The 19,687-nt window shown below is 42.1% G+C and overlaps 1 protein-coding gene across 4 annotated transcripts in view; it reads right to left on the reverse strand.

Annotated features, from left to right (window-relative positions):
- The window catches only part of LOC128693147 (uncharacterized), a 60,784-nt gene that overhangs the window by 14,692 nt on the left and 26,405 nt on the right, over nucleotides 1–19,687 (reverse strand). For all 4 annotated transcript variants that reach the window (XM_070089324.1, XM_070089325.1, XM_070089322.1 and 1 more), the window contains 12 exons: nucleotides 17,530–17,687; nucleotides 17,226–17,358; nucleotides 16,164–16,328; nucleotides 14,283–14,402; nucleotides 13,548–13,709; nucleotides 12,982–13,087; nucleotides 11,406–11,486; nucleotides 11,090–11,153; nucleotides 10,146–10,278; nucleotides 8,087–8,309; nucleotides 4,508–4,614; nucleotides 4,171–4,284 (listed from right to left, as the gene is read on the reverse strand). In XM_070089324.1, coding sequence (XP_069945425.1) covers nucleotides 4,171–4,284; nucleotides 4,508–4,614; nucleotides 8,087–8,309; nucleotides 10,146–10,278; nucleotides 11,090–11,153; nucleotides 11,406–11,486; nucleotides 12,982–13,087; nucleotides 13,548–13,709; nucleotides 14,283–14,402; nucleotides 16,164–16,328; nucleotides 17,226–17,358; nucleotides 17,530–17,687 — 1,566 coding nt within the window. The remainder of the gene's footprint in view (nucleotides 1–4,170; nucleotides 4,285–4,507; nucleotides 4,615–8,086; nucleotides 8,310–10,145; nucleotides 10,279–11,089; nucleotides 11,154–11,405; nucleotides 11,487–12,981; nucleotides 13,088–13,547; nucleotides 13,710–14,282; nucleotides 14,403–16,163; nucleotides 16,329–17,225; nucleotides 17,359–17,529; nucleotides 17,688–19,687) is intronic.

A 19,687-nucleotide genomic window follows, 5' to 3' on the forward strand; every position in this document is an offset into this window, starting at 1 on the left:
GGAGGTATGTGAGGCATTACGTAGAATGAAAGGGGGTAAAGCAGCTGGAACTGATGGGATCATGACAGAAATGTTAAAAGCAGGGGGGGATATAGTGTTGGAGTGGTTGGTACTTTTGTTTAATAAGTGTATGAAAGAGGGGAAGGTACCTAGGGATTGGCAGAGAGCATGTATAGTTCCTTTATATAAAGGGAAGGGGGACAAAAGAGATTGTAAAAATTATAGAGGAATAAGTTTACCGAGTATACCAGGAAAAGTATACGGTAGGGTTATAATTGAAAGAATTAGAGGTAGGACAGAATGTAGGATTGCGGATGAGCAAGGAGGCTTCAGAGTGGGTAGGGGATGTGTAGATCAGGTGTTTACATTGAAGCATATATGTGAACAGTATTTAGATAAAGGTAGGGAAGTTTTTATTGCATTTATGGATTTAGAAAAGGCATATGATAGAGTGGATAGAGGAGCAATGTGGCAGATGTTGAAAGTATATGGAATAGGTGGTAAGTTACTAAATGCTGTTAAGAGTTTTTATGAGGATAGTGAGGCTCAGGTTAGGGTGTGTAGAAGAGAGGGAGACTACTTCCCGGTAAAAGTACGTCTTAGACAGGGATGTGTAATGTCACCATGGTTGTTTAATATATTTATAGATGGGGTTGTAAAAGAAGTAAATGCTAGGGTGTTCGGGAGAGGGGTGGGATTAAATTATGGGGAATCAAATTCAAAATGGGAATTGACACAGTTACTTTTTGCTGATGATACTGTGCTTATGGGAGATTCTAAAGAAAAATTGCAAAGGTTAGTGGATGAGTTTGAGAATGTGTGTAAAGGTAGAAAGTTGAAAGTGAACATAGAAAAGAGTAAGGTGATGAGGGTATCAAATGATTTAGATAAAGAAAAATTGGATATCAAATTGGGGAGGAGGAGTATGGAAGAAGTGAATGCTTTCAGATACTTGGGAGTTGACGTGTCGGCGGATGGATTTATGAAGGATGAGGTTAATCATAGAATTGATGAGGGAAAAAAGGTGAGTGGTGCATTGAGGTATATGTGGAGTCAAAAAACGTTATCTATGGAGGCAAAGAAGGGAATGTATGAAAGTATAGTAGTACCAACACTCTTATATGGATGTGAAGCTTGGGTGGTAAATGCAGCAGCTAGGAGACGGTTGGAGGCAGTGGAGAAGTCCTGTCTAAGGGCAATGTGTGGTGTAAATATGCAGAAAATTCGGAGTGTGGAAATTAGGAGAAGGTGTGGAGTTAATAAAAGCATTAGTCAGAGGGCAGAAGAGGGGTTGTTGAGGTGGTTTGGTCATTTAGAGAGAATGGATCAAAGTAGAATGACATGGAAAGCATATAAATCTATAGGGGAAGGAAAGAGGGGTAGGGGTCATCCTCGAAAGGGTTGGAAAGAGGGGGTAAAGGAGGTTTTGTGGGCGAGGGGCTTGGACTTCCAGCAAGCGTGCATGAGCGTGTTAGATAGGAGTGAATGGAGACGAATGATACTTGAGACCTGACGATCTGTTGGAGTGTGAGCAGGGTAATTTTTAGTGAAGGGATTCAGGGAAACTGGTTATTTTCATAAAGTCGGACTTGAGTCCTGGAAATGGGAAGTACAATGCCTGCACTTTAAAGGAGGGGTTTTGGATATTGGCAGTTTGGAGGGATATGTTGTGTATCTTTATACGTATATGCTTCTAAACTGTTGTATTCTGAGCACCTCTGCAAAAACAGTGATAATATGTGAGTGAGGTGAAAGTGTTGAATGATGAAAGTATTTTCTTTTTGGGGATTTTCTTTCTTTTTTGGGTCACCCTGCCTCAGTGGGAGTCGGCCGACTTGTTGAAATATATATATATATATATATATATATATATATATATATATATATATATATATATATATATATATATATATATATATATATATATATATATATATATATATATATATATATATATAATGTGCAACAGTTAGGTATCTTTATTACGAAACGTTTCGCCTACACAGTAGGCTTCTTCAATCGAGTACAGAAAAGTTGATAGAAGCAGAAGAGACTTGAAGACGATGTAATCAGTCCATCAGACTTCGGAACAATGCTCTTCTCCGGACTGAGGGACTGACCACCTCAAAACTTTAAGGGTGATGGACTGATTACATCGTCTTCAAGTCTCTTCTGCTTCTATCAACTTTTCTGTACTCGATTGAAGAAGCCTACTGTGTAGGCGAAACGTTTCGTAATAAAGATACCTAACTGTTGCATATGTGTCTTACCTAACAACCTGTAGGTATTTTATACCAATTTAATGTTCATATATATATATATATATATATATATATATATATATATATATATATATATATATATATATATATATATATATATATATATATATATATATATATATATATATATATATATATATATATATATATATATATATATATATATATATATATATATATATATATATATATACACTGATCTCTGGCTGAAGGAGACTCGAACCTACGAACCTTAGGACAAGGTACGCAGTGCTTTACCAATCTACCCACACTGGACAATACCTTGGCGTGTAGCTTGCGCTACACGTTTTGATCCAAGGCAGCCAGCTTTCAGGGAGAAGGCTTACAGCTTTTCATCTCATCCCCTGCATGCATCAGCCTTACTAGAGATTTTTTAACAATGCAAGGAATTCGCGAGAGCATGCGAAATATACACAAAGGCTGATGCATGAAGGGGATGAGATGAAAAGCTGTAAGCCTTCTCCCTGAAAGCTGGCTGCCTTCGATCAAAACGTGTAGCGCAAGCTACACGCCAAGGTATTGTCCAGTGTGGGTAGATTGGTAAAGCACTGCGTACCTTGTCCTAAGGTTCGTAGGTTCGAGTCTGCTTCAGCCAGAGATCAGTGTTTGTGTATATTTCGCCTGCTCTCGCGAATTCCTTGCACACATATATATATATATATATATATATATATATATATATATATATATATATATATATATATGTCGTGCCGAATAGGCAGAACTTGCGATCTTGGCTTAAATAGCAACGCTCATCTTGCCATATAGGACAAGTGAAAATTTGTGTATGCAATAATTTCGCCAAAATCATTTTGAACCTAGCGAAAAAAATATATTTCACTGTGTTTGTTTAGTATTAAATTATTGTAAACAAATCTAAAATATATTTAGTTGGGTTAGGCTAAAATGAATTGCGCTTGTTATAATAAGGTTAGGTAAGTTTTCTAAGTTCCTTTTGGTGCAAAATTATAAATTTTTACATTAACATTAATGAAAAAAATATATCTTTAAACGTATAATAGAAAATTTTAGAAAGGACTTAATTTTAAATGAGTTATTGCTAATTGACCAGTTTTACATATTCGGCACGACATTATATATATATATATATATATATATATATATATATATATATATATATATATATATATATATATATATATATATATATATATATATATATATATATATATATATATAAAGAACAAGCCACATGGGAATGGAAATCTTGAGCTCAAGTTTTCAGTAGCAGACCATATGGGCTGCTACAGACATGTTCTGCCTCCCCACCAGAAAAATTCTGTCAGTAACACTGAATAAAGGAAAAAAAACACGAGATAAAAGTAGCTGCCACCACTCTGGATAAAGTTAAGAAGACAGATATATTTGACAAACAAAATATATAAAAGTACATAGGAAAATAACAAAACAACAAGAAGAAAGACTGAAACACACTCTTCGAATAACAGTGCTCATGTACAAGTGACAGGTAATGCTGACTCTGCCCTCTTCTCTGGTACTATATTCTCTACAATAGTTTATATAAAGTTTATAATCTAATCTACTATACAAACATCCAATATTTTCATTCGAATATTACTGGTTTGCAATTATCACGTTTATATAGAAAGAAATATAGTATACATATATTCATGTCTTCGCACTCAGATTTTTCCCTACATAAGAAAATATACACACTACGTATTACACAATCTAATTTACACACTTAGGAAGAGGACATAACTAAGGGGAGGCAGACACAAACTGCTACCCACAAGATGGCTGTGGGGTGCATAATAAAGATGTTAAACTAACTGACAACTGGCACTGTTCATCTGTCTTTGAAGGAAGGTACCACCAGGTCTACCTGGGTGTCGCTGTCCGTGGGTTTAGTATCTTCAAGACGCTCGAACTGGAAGTGGTAAGGAGCAGGTTCGAGGAGCAGCAGTGTGGCATACACAAAGTTTGTGTCGTGGTCCAGCTGCAGGAGGAAAGGTCATGTCAGGTCAAATTAGCCCGAGCTAGATTAGGGCGTCAACTCCTCCATCATTACGTAGATTTCGGTGGCAGACTATCCAAACAATTTGAGCAGATTATCTCCCATTCCCAAGGCATTTATAACCTTTAGGGCTACAGGACTTCCCTATAAATGAGATACATAATATAATTGCATTTAAAAATCACCAGATGGAGAGCGTTCTTACACGTATTTCAGGTAACCTGACGAAGGAAGTGCCGCTGGTTGAGATCTTGGAAAGGAGCGCTCTCTGGAAGGCATCTGGCTCCTGCGACGCCCCCTGGAACCAGTCACCTGTTGGAAAGCAACAGTGATACCTCCTTACTGCTCAGGATAGGTATGGGGTCCTATCCTTATTGCCGAGCTTTCCTCATTCCCTTCAAGGGGGGGGAGGGTGAATTGATGCTAATGAAGACATCATAAAAGGAATTGCAGTGACTGCTACCTTCCTTGGATCAAATCTAATACAAATATATGACTTAACAGTTTAATGCCTCCCAGTGAACATTATAATTAATAATAACAGTAATGGGTTAAGAAAAGCCAATTAAAGTATTTCGAGATGAAATTGAAAGCCATATATGGATTAGCAACCTTTCTGTTTAGAGACATAAGGAGGAGGGAGACACAAGAGAATAGTGGAGTGGAACAGCACATGGTGGAGTGGATAAGATAAGATAAGATTTCGTTCGGATTTTTAACCCCGGAGGGTTAGCCACCCAGGATAACCCAAGAAAGTCAGTGCGTCATCGAGGACTGTCTAACTTATTTCCATTGGGGTCCTTAATCTTGTCCCCCAGGATGCGACCCACACCAGTCGACTAACACCCAGGTACCTATTTGCTGCTAGGTGAACAGGACAGTAGGTGTAAGGAAACGTGTCGGAATTTCCACCCGCCGGGAATCGAACCCGGGCCCTCCGTGTGTGAAGCGGGAGCTTTAGCCACCAGACCACCGGGCCAGCACATGATGGAGTGAAACAAGACATGGTGGAGTGGAACAGCACATGGAGGAGTGGAACAGCACATGGTTGAGTGGAACAGCACATGGACCATAACATTGTATCAATCGCATCTGCTAGAAAAATGACAGGATGGATAATGAGAACCTTCAAAACGAGGGATGCCAAGCCCATGATGACACTCTTCAGGTCACTTGTTCTATCTAGGCTGGAATATTGCTGCACACTAACAGCACCTTTCAAGGCAGGTGAAATTGCTGACCTAGAAAATGTACAGAGAACTTTCACGGCGCGCATAACGGAGATAAAACACCTCAATTACTGGGAGCGCTTGAGGTTCCTGAACCTGTATTCCCTGGAACGCAGGCGGGAGAGATACATGATTATATACACCTGGAAAATCCTAGAGGGACTAGTACCGAACTTGCACACGAAAATCACTCACTACGAAAGCAAAAGACTTGGCAGACGATGCAACATCCCCCCAATGAAAAGCAGGGGTGTCACTAGCACGTTAAGAGACCATACAATAAGTGTCAGGGGCCCGAGACTGTTCAACTGCCTCCCAGCATACATAAGGGGGATTACCAACAGACCCCTGGCAGTCTTCAAGCTGGCACTGGACAAGCACCTAAAGTCGGTTCCTGATCAGCCAGGCTGTGGCTCGTACGTTGGTTTGCGTGCAGCCAGCAGCAACAGCCTGGTTGATCAGGCTCTGATCCACCAGGAGGCCTGGTCACAGACCGGGCCGCGGGGGCGTTGACCCCCGGAACTCTCTCCAGGTAAACTCCAGGTAATGAAGTGGAACAGGACATGGTGGAATGGAACAGGACATGGTGGAGTGGAACAGGACATGGAGTGGAACAGCACATGGTGGAGTGGAACAGCACATGGAGTGGAACAGCACATGGTTGAGTGAAACAGCACATGGTGGAGTGGAACAGCACATGGTGGAGTGGAACAGCACATGGTTGAGTGGAACAGCACATGGTTGAGTGAAACAGGACATGGTGGAGTGGAACAGCACATGGTTGAGTGGAACAGCACATGGTGGAGTGGAACAGCACATGGTGGAGTGGAACAGGACATGGTGGAGTGGAACAGCACATGGTGGAGTGGAACAGCACATGGTGGAGTGGAACAGGACATGGTGGAGTGGAACAGCACATGGTTGAGTGAAACAGGACATGGTGGAGTGGAACAGCACATGGTGGAGTGGAACAGCACATGGAGTGGAACAGCACATGGTTGAGTGGAACAGCACATGGTGGAGTGGAACAGCACATGGTGGAGTGGAACAGCACATGGTGGAGTGGAACAGCACATGGAGTGGAACAGCACATGGTTGAGTGGAACAGCACATGGTGGAGTGGAACAGCACATGGTGGAGTGGAACAGCACATGGAGTGGAACAGCACATGGTTGAGTGGAACAGCACATGGTGGAGTGGAACAGCACATGGTGGAGTGGAACAGCACATGGTGGAGTGGAACAGGACATGGAGTGGAACAGCACATGGTTGAGTGAAACAGCACATGGTGGAGTGGAACAGCACATGGTGGAGTGGAACAGCACATGGAGTGGAACAGCACATGGTTGAGTGGAACAGCACATGGTGGAGTGGAACAGCACATGGAGTGGAACAGCACATGGTTGAGTGGAACAGCACATGGAGTGGAACAGCACATGGAGTGGAACAGCACATGGTTGAGTGGAACAGCACATGGTTGAGTGGAACAGCACATGGTGGAGTGGAACAGCACATGGTGGAGTGGAACAGGACATGGTGGAGTGGAACAGCACATGGTGGAGTGGAACAGCACATGGTGGAGTGGAACAGGACATGGTGGAGTGGAACAGCACATGGTTGAGTGAAACAGGACATGGTGGAGTGGAACAGCACATGGTGGAGTGGAACAGCACATGGTGGAGTGGAACAGGACATGGTGGAGTGGAACAGCACATGGTTGAGTGAAACAGGACATGGTGGAGTGGAACAGCACATGGTGGAGTGGAACAGCACATGGAGTGGAACAGCACATGGTTGAGTGGAACAGCACATGGTGGAGTGGAACAGCACATGGTGGAGTGGAACAGCACATGGAGTGGAACAGCACATGGTTGAGTGGAACAGCACATGGTGGAGTGGAACAGCACATGGTGGAGTGGAACAGCACATGGTGGAGTGGAACAGGACATGGAGTGGAACAGCACATGGTTGAGTGAAACAGCACATGGTGGAGTGGAACAGCACATGGTGGAGTGGAACAGCACATGGAGTGGAACAGCACATGGTTGAGTGGAACAGCACATGGTGGAGTGGAACAGCACATGGAGTGGAACAGCACATGGTTGAGTGGAACAGCACATGGAGTGGAACAGCACATGGAGTGGAACAGCACATGGTTGAGTGGAACAGCACATGGTTGAGTGGAACAGCACATGGTGGAGTGGAACAGCACATGGTGGAGTGGAACAGCACATGGTTGAGTGGAACAGCACATGGTGGAGTGGAACAGCACATGGTTGAGTGGAACAGCACATGGTTGAGTGGAACAGCACATGGTGGAGTGGAACAGCACATGGTTGAGTGGAACAGTACATGGAGTGGAACAGCACATGGTGGAGTGGAACAGCACATGGTGGAGTGGAACAGCACATGGTGGAGTGGAACAGTACATGGAGTGGAACAGCACATGGTGGAGTGGAACAGCACATGGAGTGGAACAAAACATGGTGGAGTGGAACAGCACATGGTGGAGTGGAACAGCACATGGTGGAGTGGAATAGGATAAGGAAACATACCTTTAAAGGTAAACTTGATCCAGGTCCGCTGTGGGGGAGTGTCCATGCACTCCCTAACGTCGAAGGGGTTGATCTCGAACGTCTCGAAGGACGTCTTGAAGTGGAGGAGGTTGACAATGTGGCGGTAGAGGATGGAGTCGGGGTCACTGTCATTGTACACAGTCACGTCAATGCTTGCAGGCAGTGACGTACCTATTGTCTCCCCGTCGATTTCTGTCCCCTCCTGTGAAAATTATTGTACCGATGATCGATATATTATATTCAGAAATAAACCGCTAAAATTGTTAGGAGTAGTAATGGTATACGAGCCCTACCAGTCAAAAGATCACTTTATAGAAAATAGTAAAGCCAAATCATATTTTTTTCTAGTAGCATAAATGCACATTTTAACCTAAAAATTGAGGTTTGTCAGAAAATACTTGAAACTGCATTGAATCATCGAAATATTTAATAAAATAACGTCAAGGGTCAATGTACCCCGGAAGACCCTCCAGGTATAGAAAAATGTGCTAAAACGTTATTATATTTTTAAATATTTGACTTTTTTTTTTTAATTTGTACGAGTCATACAGTGCTGACCTGCATCAATAAATAGACCCATTCTTAATACAAGGAGTTAGGCAACAGCCATACTGATAGACAACTTTCTTCCACACAATATCTCATTCCCGACTTACGAGGAACTTCTTGCATCATCGCTCACTGCACCGAGAAAATGGTATGTGCAGTTCACGATATTTATTAGAGGAAGCTTTTTCTCACTCCGCCACATCAAGATGGAAGCCCACAATTCATCCCGTTTTGTAGGGACTCTCGCTACTTTCCCCAAAATACAAAGATTTCCCGGAAAACTAGGCTCCCCATCACTCCAAAACCCCGAAATTACTTTTCTCTCCTCACCATTCGCTCTTTCGAAGCCAAAATTCCCTTCTTCTTTCAATTACTCAGATATGGTAAACACGAGGAAATTAAATCTTCATCAGAGTACAAAACAAATTCTGGCCACAAAATAGAGCGAAACACCAACGTCAAAGACCTGGGAGTGATCATGTCGGAGGATCTCACCTTCAAGGACCATAACATTGTATCGATCGCATCTGCTAGAAAAATGACAGGATGGATAATGAGAACCTTCAAAACGAGGGATGCCAAGCCCATGATGACACTCTTCAGGTCACTTGTTCTATCTAGGCTGGAATATTGCTGCATGCTAACAGCACCTTTCAAGGCAGATGAAATTGCTGACCTAGAAAATGTACAGAGAACCTTCATGGCGCGCATAACGGAGATAAAACACCTCAATTACTGGGAGCGCTTGAGGTTCCTGAACCTGTATTCCCTGGAACGCAGGCGGGAGAGATACATGATTATATACACCTGGAAAATCCTAGAGGGACTAGTACCGAACTTGCACACGAAAATCACTCACTACGAAAGCAAAAGACTTGGCAGACGATGCAACATCCCCCCAATGAAAAGCAGGGGTGTCACTAGCACGTTAAGAGACCATACAATAAGTGTCAGGGGCCCGAGACTGTTCAACTGCCTCCCAGCATACATAAGGGGGATTACCAACAGACCCCTGGCAGTCTTAAAGCTGGCACTTGACAAGCACCTAAAGTCGGTTCCTGATCAGCCGGGCTGTGGCTCGTACGTTGGTTTGCGTGCAGCCAGCAGTAACAGCCTGGTTGATCAGGCTCTGATCCACCAGGAGGCCTGGTCACAGACCGGGCCGCGGGGGCGTTGACCCCCGGAACTCTCTCCAGGTAAACTCCAGGTATCAACCCTCCCCCACCATACAAGGACCCTGTCATCACTCCCCCTCTTCCCCCCCCCCCACACACATCACCCAAACTCACGGAAATATGACAGAAATATTTCTAGTTTTTGTTCCTGCTGTGAAATTTTTAAACAATAGTGCAGCCACACACTACGGGTGTTCCCATCAACTAAGACTGATGGTGTATGTAATATTCTTGAACTTAAAAATATACGAAAAATGGAAGGGGAACTATTGTCGTTTTTCACTATTACTAAATCAACAAACAGTATCACCTACATAAATAAACTGGTAATCTACGACAGCTTTCATGTAGTTTTCTCCGGTATCGGGATTCTTAATGTCATTCCTAGTGGAGGTCCAGCGGTCTGTTCTAATGCCTCTCGTCTCCCCATATCCGTTGAAGAAATACCTGTAAAGTACACGTAGTCACCATCACTAACATCTTTTTGTTTTATATCACTATTATCCGTCATTTCCCATTAAGCAGGGCACCAAACTTTAGTTTTTCTTCCTACGTCTCTTCATTTGTTATGTCCTCGCTCAGTCCTCTTTTCTCCTCTTCTCATTTTTCATCACATTTATCCAACATCATCTCCTCTTTAATTTTTAAGTTTATCTGTTCCTGTCACCTTCCCTCCATTACACAGGACAACAAAATTTAAGTAGTGATGAAGACTCCAGAAAACATTCTCAAAATTCTTGTAAACTTTGTATACCTCTCATACAAAATGTTCTTACGTTTCCTTAAGTCTTTTTTTTTATTACCACTTGTAAACTCAATTTCACAATGAAAATTTTAAGTTTTATGAATATACATGCACCATATGATGCCTATGTGACCTTCATCTGTGACTCCCAAGAATAACAAATCTGTAAAAAGGAAAACACATTGAACTACAAGCAATTTTAGGCTCACCAGTACACTGACATGGAAGCTACTGGACTAGAAATAAATGTTATTTGATGAAATTGTAGCCTGATAAATGGCCAATGTTTTCAGTGGTAATAATATACTTGCATTTTCTCCGGGTAGTAGATGAACTGAGAGTAAATAGTAATATAATAAACTGAATAACACATTTAAAGCTTCAATTATAAGCCTATTGGAATCTGAAAAAGACCCACTGTGACCTCTGTAATCTCTTTCTTTAGCTTACAGAAGGAGTAGGGACTACACAAACTTAACAGCTCTGGCGGCACAAGTACGTGTTGGTTCTTACGAGTCGTCGAGATGAAAGAGGTTGTCAGGGTCAGCCATGATGACTCCAGCGATAACACCACTTCCTGCGAGTGCCAAGAGTGAGAAACGTTAGGAAATGGAACGCATCATCTGATCCCATTCGTAAATCTGGTACTACACTTGCCACAGATTATCTTACTGTATATCACTGCACATTATCCAGAGGGAAGGGCTGTGAGAGAGAGAGAAGGGTAGGAGAGGGAGAGGAGAGTGCTGTGGAATAGGAAGAGAAGAATAAGGGAGGGGCCTTGAGGGAAGAGAAGAATAAGGGAGACGCCTTGAGGAATAAAACTCACCAATCACGTTGCCCAGCTGGTCGGGGTCAAGGGGCTGCATGTCGCATGCTCCAGTCTCCATGTAGATGCGGTACTCGATACCTGGTGGTGGTAGTAATGGTGGTAGTAGTCAAGGGTGATTGGGGTAGTGATGGGTGATGGTAGTAGTAGTAGTGAGATAAGTGATGGTGGTAGTAGTGATAAGTGATGGCGGTAGTAGTGATGGTGGTAGTAGTCAAGGGTGATTGTGGTAGTGATGGGTGATGGTGGTAGTAGTGATAAGTGATGGTGGTAGTAGTGATGGTGGTAGTAGTGAGATAATTGATGGTGGTAGTAGTGATAAGTGATGGCGGTAGTAGTGATGGGTGAGAGTAGTAGTCATGGGTGAGGGTAGTGGTCATGGGTGAGGGTAGTAGTCATGGGTGAGAGTAGTAGTCATGGGTGAGGGTAGTGGTTATGGGTGAGGGTAGTAGTCCTGGGTAAGGGTAGTAGTCTTGGGTGAGGATAGTAGTCTTGGGTGAGAGTAGTAGTCTTGGGTGAGAGTAGTAGTCTTGGGTGAGAGTAGTAGTCATGGGTGAGAGTAGTAGTCATGGGTGAGAGTAATAGTGATGGGTGACGATAGTAGTGACGGGTGTTGATGATAGTGGTGGTGGTAATGATAGTGGTTTGGTGTAGTTTGGTTGGTAGTTTGACTGTGGCCGTAAAAGTGAAAATGATTCGGGTGGTCATGAAATGACAGTGGTAATAATGGTAATAATGGTGCCATGGTTGTAATAATGATGGCATTGTTGAGGCGATAATGTAATTACTGGAGTATACATGGTAATACATGGTATACATGGTAATAAAAAGTAATAGTGCCAACACTGACAGTGGTATGGGTAATGGTACAAACTTGTGATAATGGTGGCATGGCAACGATGTTAATATATCCCAACATTGATAATAATGATAACTGCACCAAAATTAATGTCAAAAATTAAAAAAAAACATCAGATACCTATACATAAAAAGTCAAATATTTACTGAAACTAAATATTCATCTATAATTCAAAATTTCATTTTGGTCAATCTTTTCAAAATTCACAATCATACTAAACAAGATACAAATTAAAGAGGATTTACGTAGGAGAGACAGGAGTCATTTCAGGAAACAGGATTCTCTGTAGGAGGAGGTAAACTCCAGGTACAGAAATCCTTGTAGTAATCTCATGGAGTCGTAGCAGAGACTAAGAACACTGGTCCGCTACAGGAAGATAGGATAATGTAATAGGGTTCAGGAACAGCCACAGGAGCCACGGTAGGATTTATGACCAATCGCAGGAACCACGGTGGGATTTATGACCAGACATAGGAACCACGATAGTTTTTATGGCTAGACATAGGAACCACGGTATTATTTATGACCAGACATAGAAACCACTGTAATATTTATGACCAGACGCAGGAACCACGGTGGGATTTATGACCAGACATAGGAACCATGGTAGGATTTATGACCAGACACAGGAATCGAGGCAGAATTCAAGACGAGGCAGGAAGCACGCCAGGATGCCGCTGGCCACACATTCCACATCGAACCCTGAACGAGCCTCACCGGTGTTGAAGTCGTGAATGCTCTTGTAAGCCTGGGTTTGTTCAACAGCATCCATATCTGGGTTAATGTCGAGACGCAGCAGCTGTTTATAGTTGTCGTAGTACATCTGTGAGGAGAACGTACATCAAACAAACAAACAACGAAAGAATGGCATGTAAAACAGGAAGAATATTGGAATAGAGACAAAATACAGACAGTAGGCCATTTTATTGCAAAAGTTTCGGCCCTTCGTTATAGTAAACGTTCTCTGTTTGCATTTCTTTTCCAGTAACAATGAAAGAGAAACATACATAACAAAACCACAAAGAAACAATAAGAGCAAAGCTGAAGTTAGTTTAATATGTTTATTATGCACCCCATACCCATCCTGTGGGCGGTAGTCAAAAGATTACAGAGGTACATAATGGGTCCAGGGACTGGGCCCCAAAGATTTGATAGCTGAACAAGTTACAAAGGTAATGAACTCCAGGTAGATCTGGTCAAAATTATGACCAGATCTACCTGGCCTTCCCAGACTGTAATTCTGGTCATAATTGTGATAACATACTCAGGCCCTGATAACATACCCAGGCCCTGAAGATGGTGGTTTTAACTTGGTGCTGGATGGAATCATACGATGGTACGAGCGTCTCAATGAACACTTGGAAGTTATCGGAAGGAATTTTAGGTGGGTCGATCTTGCTAGGATCCATCGTCTCTCTCCCTTTGCATTCCAGACCGTCTTGTACCTGTGATCCCAGGCCAACATTAACATAGGGCAAGTAATAGTAAGGGATATTCTAGCTAAAACGAGCCAAATCTGCCCACAACCCTCTAGTCAAGGTTAGGTATTGTTAGATTAGAGAATCCTAGGATCGGTTTGATTAGGTTAGGATATTGCAGGTTATGTTAGGATATCCTTAAATTGGTTTGGTTATGTAAAACTACGTTTAATTTGATTGGGTTAACGTTGAGGTACATTATAGTATAAACTAGTGACAGAATTTAGCCTTGTATCACAGAAAAAAAAATTACACGATCACACCCATTAATCATTAATAGAAATTATGGAAAATAAGAAAGGCTAATGAACTTCATACAACCTATTAGTAATAAAAATCTAATGGTTATAATCATAATTAAAATTTTTAAAGGTGTGGAGGGGTAAGCCAGTAGAAGGCCTCTGTCATTTAACCAAAAGCTCCAGCTGCGGTTCATTTAACTAAGACCCACGTCAAGAAACACCGTCCGTCCTGATTATTTTCTCAACTAAACATCGCAAGCCAGGTACCCGACTGACCGCCTCTTGGGTAATGGCTTACCAGAAACTCGAATTTTCTGTTGTTGGCGACGTAAGGTTTGAAGTCCGTGTACTCATAGAAAACTTCTTGGTCGATTTCTCCCTCAGCGGGATTCCAGGGATTTCCTTGCTTGCCGTTCACCTGACGGGAAGAAAATACCATCAGTATTTGTTAACCTCAAGGTCTGCGCTCACTCGTACGACAATGTGATTTGAACAGTGTGACCTGATGAGATTTAGTAAATTGTTAACCTTCTTCTCTGTGAATATTGTTACTTGGTAGAGACGTTACCAATCTTCACACGAGATATGCATCACCTGGTCTCCAGGTACTGTACCTGGAACCTGGCGACAGGTCTCGAGTCCTCCTTTATATACATGACATATAGTAAACAAACCCTCATACATTGTACTCGGTGAAAAGAAGAAAACATATTTAGCATGACTCGCACCTTGGCTGTTTTAGGACCAAACAGCAATGGTCCAGTGAAGACTCGCTGTCCATAGTTTTGTAAAGTGTAGTTACTGTAATATTTAACTTCCAAAAACTCAAACCTAGATAACCGTTTTTCCTTTTCTGAATACACCTTCATCAATATTTCTAACCTCAACCTCCAACAGTACATCAGGACATATTAACCACTCGCCTCTGCTAACACCGATCTAAAACACTCTTATGTATGCTGAATGTTTAAACACCAGTTAATGAATATCTTTCTCACACCCTCGTTCCAACTTTCTCCTGTTATTCCCTTCATTTTTTTCCAGCCACCGTTATTATTATTATTATTATTACTATTATTATTATTATGATTATTATTATCAAAGAGAAGCGCTAAACCGCTTCCAGCCACTAGATTTATATACCCTAATCAACCAATATTCGTCAGTCTTTCTACATCGTAATCAATTCATCAGTCTTCTTCTTTGACTTACATCATTCATACAACTATATCATCTTGTAATTTCTTGGTTAGTCCCTAAATAGTATTCTAACCGCACAATGATTCCAGGCGAGTCCACAGCCATCAGTATTTTCAGTGTTGCAACATTTAAAGGCCATTGTGTGTTACTCGTACAAGAGCGTCAGCATCAGTACCTGACCGCTGGATTGCATGCGGCCAGCAGTAGCAGCCTGGTTGATCAGACCATGATTCACCAGGAGGCTTGATCAGGGACAGGGCTGCGTGATCCACCAGAATACCCTTCAGGTATTCTATTTTTGCCTTTGTTTACCATCTTCATGCCTTTCATCTTTCATGCCTTTCATCTAAATTGTGATTTATATCTATCATAGACTCCTCTATTTACATATTCTTTCTCAAACAGTGTAATGTTTATTGTACAAACAGCGTTCCTCGCTGCCTAGGATGACCCGTAGCTACCTGGAGGTTACCTGGAAGTTATTCCGGGGATCAACGCCCCCGCGGCCCGGTCCATGACCAGGCCTCCCTAGGTGATTGAAAATACTAGGTTCAACTCTGCGAAATTTATGGTCAAGTTTCTCAACTTCGCTGTTGTCCCTCTTCACATAGCAGTTAAAATAGGTACTGGGAGTTGACCTGAACAGCCGGGTTGTGGTTCGTACGTTGGATTGCGTGCAGTCAGCAGTAACAGGCTGGTTGATCAGGCCCTGATCCACCATGAGGCCTGGTCACAGACCGGGCCGCGGGGGCGCTGACCCCCGGAACTCTCTCCTGGTAAACTCCAGGTATTGTGGGTCGCATCCTGGGGAAAATATGCTATGGTGTGATATTTCTGTGGCATCTGTTCGAGAATTGCCAGCCCTCTTGAAAGGATTCAAATGTTGCGTAAAAGTTTATTTATACGCAATGTGGTGCGTATAATAATAATAATAATAATAATAATAATAATAATAATAATAATAATAATAATAATTCACCTTGACTAGGAGCGGCGCCGCCAGTTTCACTCCCTCCAGTTCGTGTCCATAAGGCATCAGCCAATCATCAATGGCGAAGTGAAAATCCAGGGTGTGGTTGTCATCGTGTTTGATGACCCAGTGGTCAGCCATAATTCCGCGGACTAGAGTTTGTCCTATGTAATCCTGCGCAGGAGAGGGAAACGGCATTACTCGAGGTGGTGAACGAGATCAATTTGTTAGTTTTGAGTTCCAGTTGGACGAAACAGCGTTCTGAGGACAGGTATGAAAATAAAGACAGAAACTGCAGAACAAAATATTTTGGGGGACAAAGTTCAGCTCTGTGCAGAGCATTTAGCTCGTTTTGAAAATTTTGCTCATGATTTCGTTGAGTACAAGCTCTTGGTCACACCTTTGTTGGCTGCTGCATTAAAACTTTTAAACCCACGAATGACTTTATTAATCATTGACGTAAAAAGTGTAAGAGTCTTTGGAAATACACAGTTCTGCCAACTAGAGATATAGAACCATCAACAAAGTAGTTTATTACAAAAATAAAATTATCTTAGCAAAGCTATTGTTATAAAAACATTTAAAGGAAAAGGTAATATACAGAAATTATGCAAAAAGTATTAAGCTTCGAAAGAGTCTTACGAAATACTTATATTAAAAGAATTAGCCAAGTGAAAGGGCTCTGTACGAAAATAATTTAAGATGGTCGTCTGTGGAAGGGTAGTCGTGTCTGTGAGAGAGGGTAATTGTAAGTGATGTCTGTGAAGGAGAGTAGTATTGTCTGTGTGGGAAAGTGGTGGTGGTAGTGATAGTAGTAGTAGTAGTAGTAGTAGTATAGTAGTAGTAGTAGTATAGTAGTACTAGTATAGTAGCAGTAGTAGTAGTACTAGTATAGTAGCAGTAGTACTAGTATAGTAGCAGTAGTAGTAGTACTAGTATAGTAGCAGTAGTAGTAGTACTAGTATAGTAGCAGTAGTAGTAGTATATTAGTAATAGTAGTAGTAATAGTAGTAGTAGTATAGTAGTAGTAGCAGTAGTAGTAGTAGTGATTGGTTCTGTCTGGCTACTTGCCGCCTGATCCTTGTAGTCCCTGGCGATCCTGAGGAGAGCAGAGGGGCCGAAGAGGAAGTTCTGTTTGCCCTCGGAGGAGTGAGAATCATCGTAGAGCCATCCCCAGATGCGGTAGCCCACATGCTCTATGATCCTAAGACACAAAACTCCTTTTGCACGTTCAAATACGCATTGATATCAGGGCAATATATTAAATATTTTAGCTTATACATCCGACAGAAACCGAGGAGAGAAATAAACCGTAACAATATTCACGTTTTTCCTAAAGGAAAGCAAGAATGATTAAACAAGAATTAAAACTCACGATCCCACAGAGCACTTTCGGTCCTGGACCACATAAGTCTGCTGGGTCAGGGTGTAGTAGTTGGTCTTAGAGTAGTGGCCGTGGTCTACTATCCTCAATACTCCTTTCTCCTCCCCGATGTCATACAGCTCATCCACGTTCATAGTAACTCCGGGTTCCTGAAGATCAATAAAGAATGCAAGCGAAAAATGTTTGTGTCTAATGGCGTAATGTTGACAACAAGGAAGAGAAAGACGCGCTTTTAATGTTAATGTGACGACCTTTCCCTTGTAAAGCTTTATCTACGACGTCTCACTCTAGAGTTTAAGTCACGTCTCGATAAAGTTCAACACGGAGCGAAACGATGTCCAGATACTGGCTCGTTCTACAATGTGTTTTCTTCTTGTTAAATTTGTCATGGGCAAATGCTGAGAGTAATGGCTTTCGCAGGTTAATACGAGACAGAGTTTTGCTGTATTTCATGAAACACTAAATTCATGAGAGTCATTCAGCGCAGGGAATGAATACTCGATCCTCCATAACAGCATATTGACCAGCGTCAGTATGTTCTTGATCGCAAACAAGAGAAAGACAGATGAACTGAAATATGGATGGGCAAAAAAAAAGTAGTGTGTGATTTCCAACAATTCAGCATCGTATTCATCTCTTAAAGTGTACGGGGGATCGAACCCGTGTGCTGGATTTCCCCCACTCTGATTTTGGTACAGTGTCTTTAATAATTATTTGAAACATGAAATCTTTCACATTAAAGCGAAGAATGTAGCAATCGTTTTGTTAGTGAAAATCGGTCAGGGATATGGAGACATTTAAATGGCCTTGTGCTAAGAGACATCCTGCAGCCTTTTTTTTCTGTACATTCTGTACATTCTGTACATCGCGGGAAGAACTAAAAGCCATAAATGAAATCGAAAGAAACCCAAAGTATTTCTTCTCCTATGCCAAATCAAAATCGAGAACAACGTCCAGTATTGGGCCCCTACTTAAACAAGATGGGTCCTACACAGATGACAGCAAGGAAATGAGTGAGCTACTCAAGTCCCAATATGACTCAGTTTTTAGCAAGCCGCTAACCAGACTGAGAGTCGAAGATCAAAATGAATTTTTTATGAGAGAGCCACAAAATTTGATTAACACAAGCCTATCCGATGTTATCCTGACGCCAAATGACTTCGAACAGGCGATAAATGACATGCCCATGCACTCTGCCCCAGGGCCAGACTCATGGAACTCTGTGTTCATCAAGAACTGCAAGAAGCCCCTATCACGAGCCTTTTCCATCCTATGGAGAGGGAGCATGGACACGGGGGTCGTCCCACAGTTACTAAAAACAACAGACATAGCCCCACTCCACAAAGGGGGCAGTAAAGCAACAGCAAAGAACTACAGACCAATAGCACTAACATCCCATATCATAAAAATCTTTGAAAGGGTCCTAAGAAGCAAGATCACCACGCATCTAGAAACCCATCAGTTACACAACCCAGGGCAACATGGGTTTAGAACAGGTCGCTCCTGTCTGTCTCAACTATTGGACCACTACGACAAGGTCCTAAATGCACTAGAAGACAAAAAGAATGCAGATGTAATATATACAGACTTTGCAAAAGCCTTCGACAAGTGTGACCATGGCGTAATAGCGCACAAAATGCGTGCTAAAGGAATAACAGGAAAAGTCGGTCGATGGATCTATAATTTCCTCACTAACAGAACACAGAGAGTAGTCGTCAACAGAGTAAAGTCCGAGGCAGCTACGGTGAAAAGCTCTGTTCCACAAGGCACAGTACTCGCTCCCATCTTGTTCCTCATCCTTATATCCGACATAGACAAGGATGTCAGCCACAGCACCGTGTCTTCCTTTGCAGATGACACCCGAATCTGCATGACAGTGTCTTCCATTGCAGACACTGCAAAGCTCCAGGCAGACATCAACCAAATCTTTCAGTGGGCTGCAGAAAACAATATGAAGTTCAACGATGAGAAATTTCAATTACTCAGATATGGTAAACATGAGGAAATTAAATCGTCATCAGAGTACAAAACAAATTCTGGCCACAAAATAGAGCGAAACACCAACGTCAAAGACCTGGGAGTGATCATGTCGGAGGATCTCACCTTCAAGGACCATAACATTGTATCAATCGCATCTGCTAGAAAAATG

Source organism: Cherax quadricarinatus, chromosome 28 (assembly GCF_038502225.1).
Source record: "Cherax quadricarinatus isolate ZL_2023a chromosome 28, ASM3850222v1, whole genome shotgun sequence".
Taxonomy (NCBI): Eukaryota; Metazoa; Arthropoda; class Malacostraca; order Decapoda; family Parastacidae; genus Cherax; species Cherax quadricarinatus.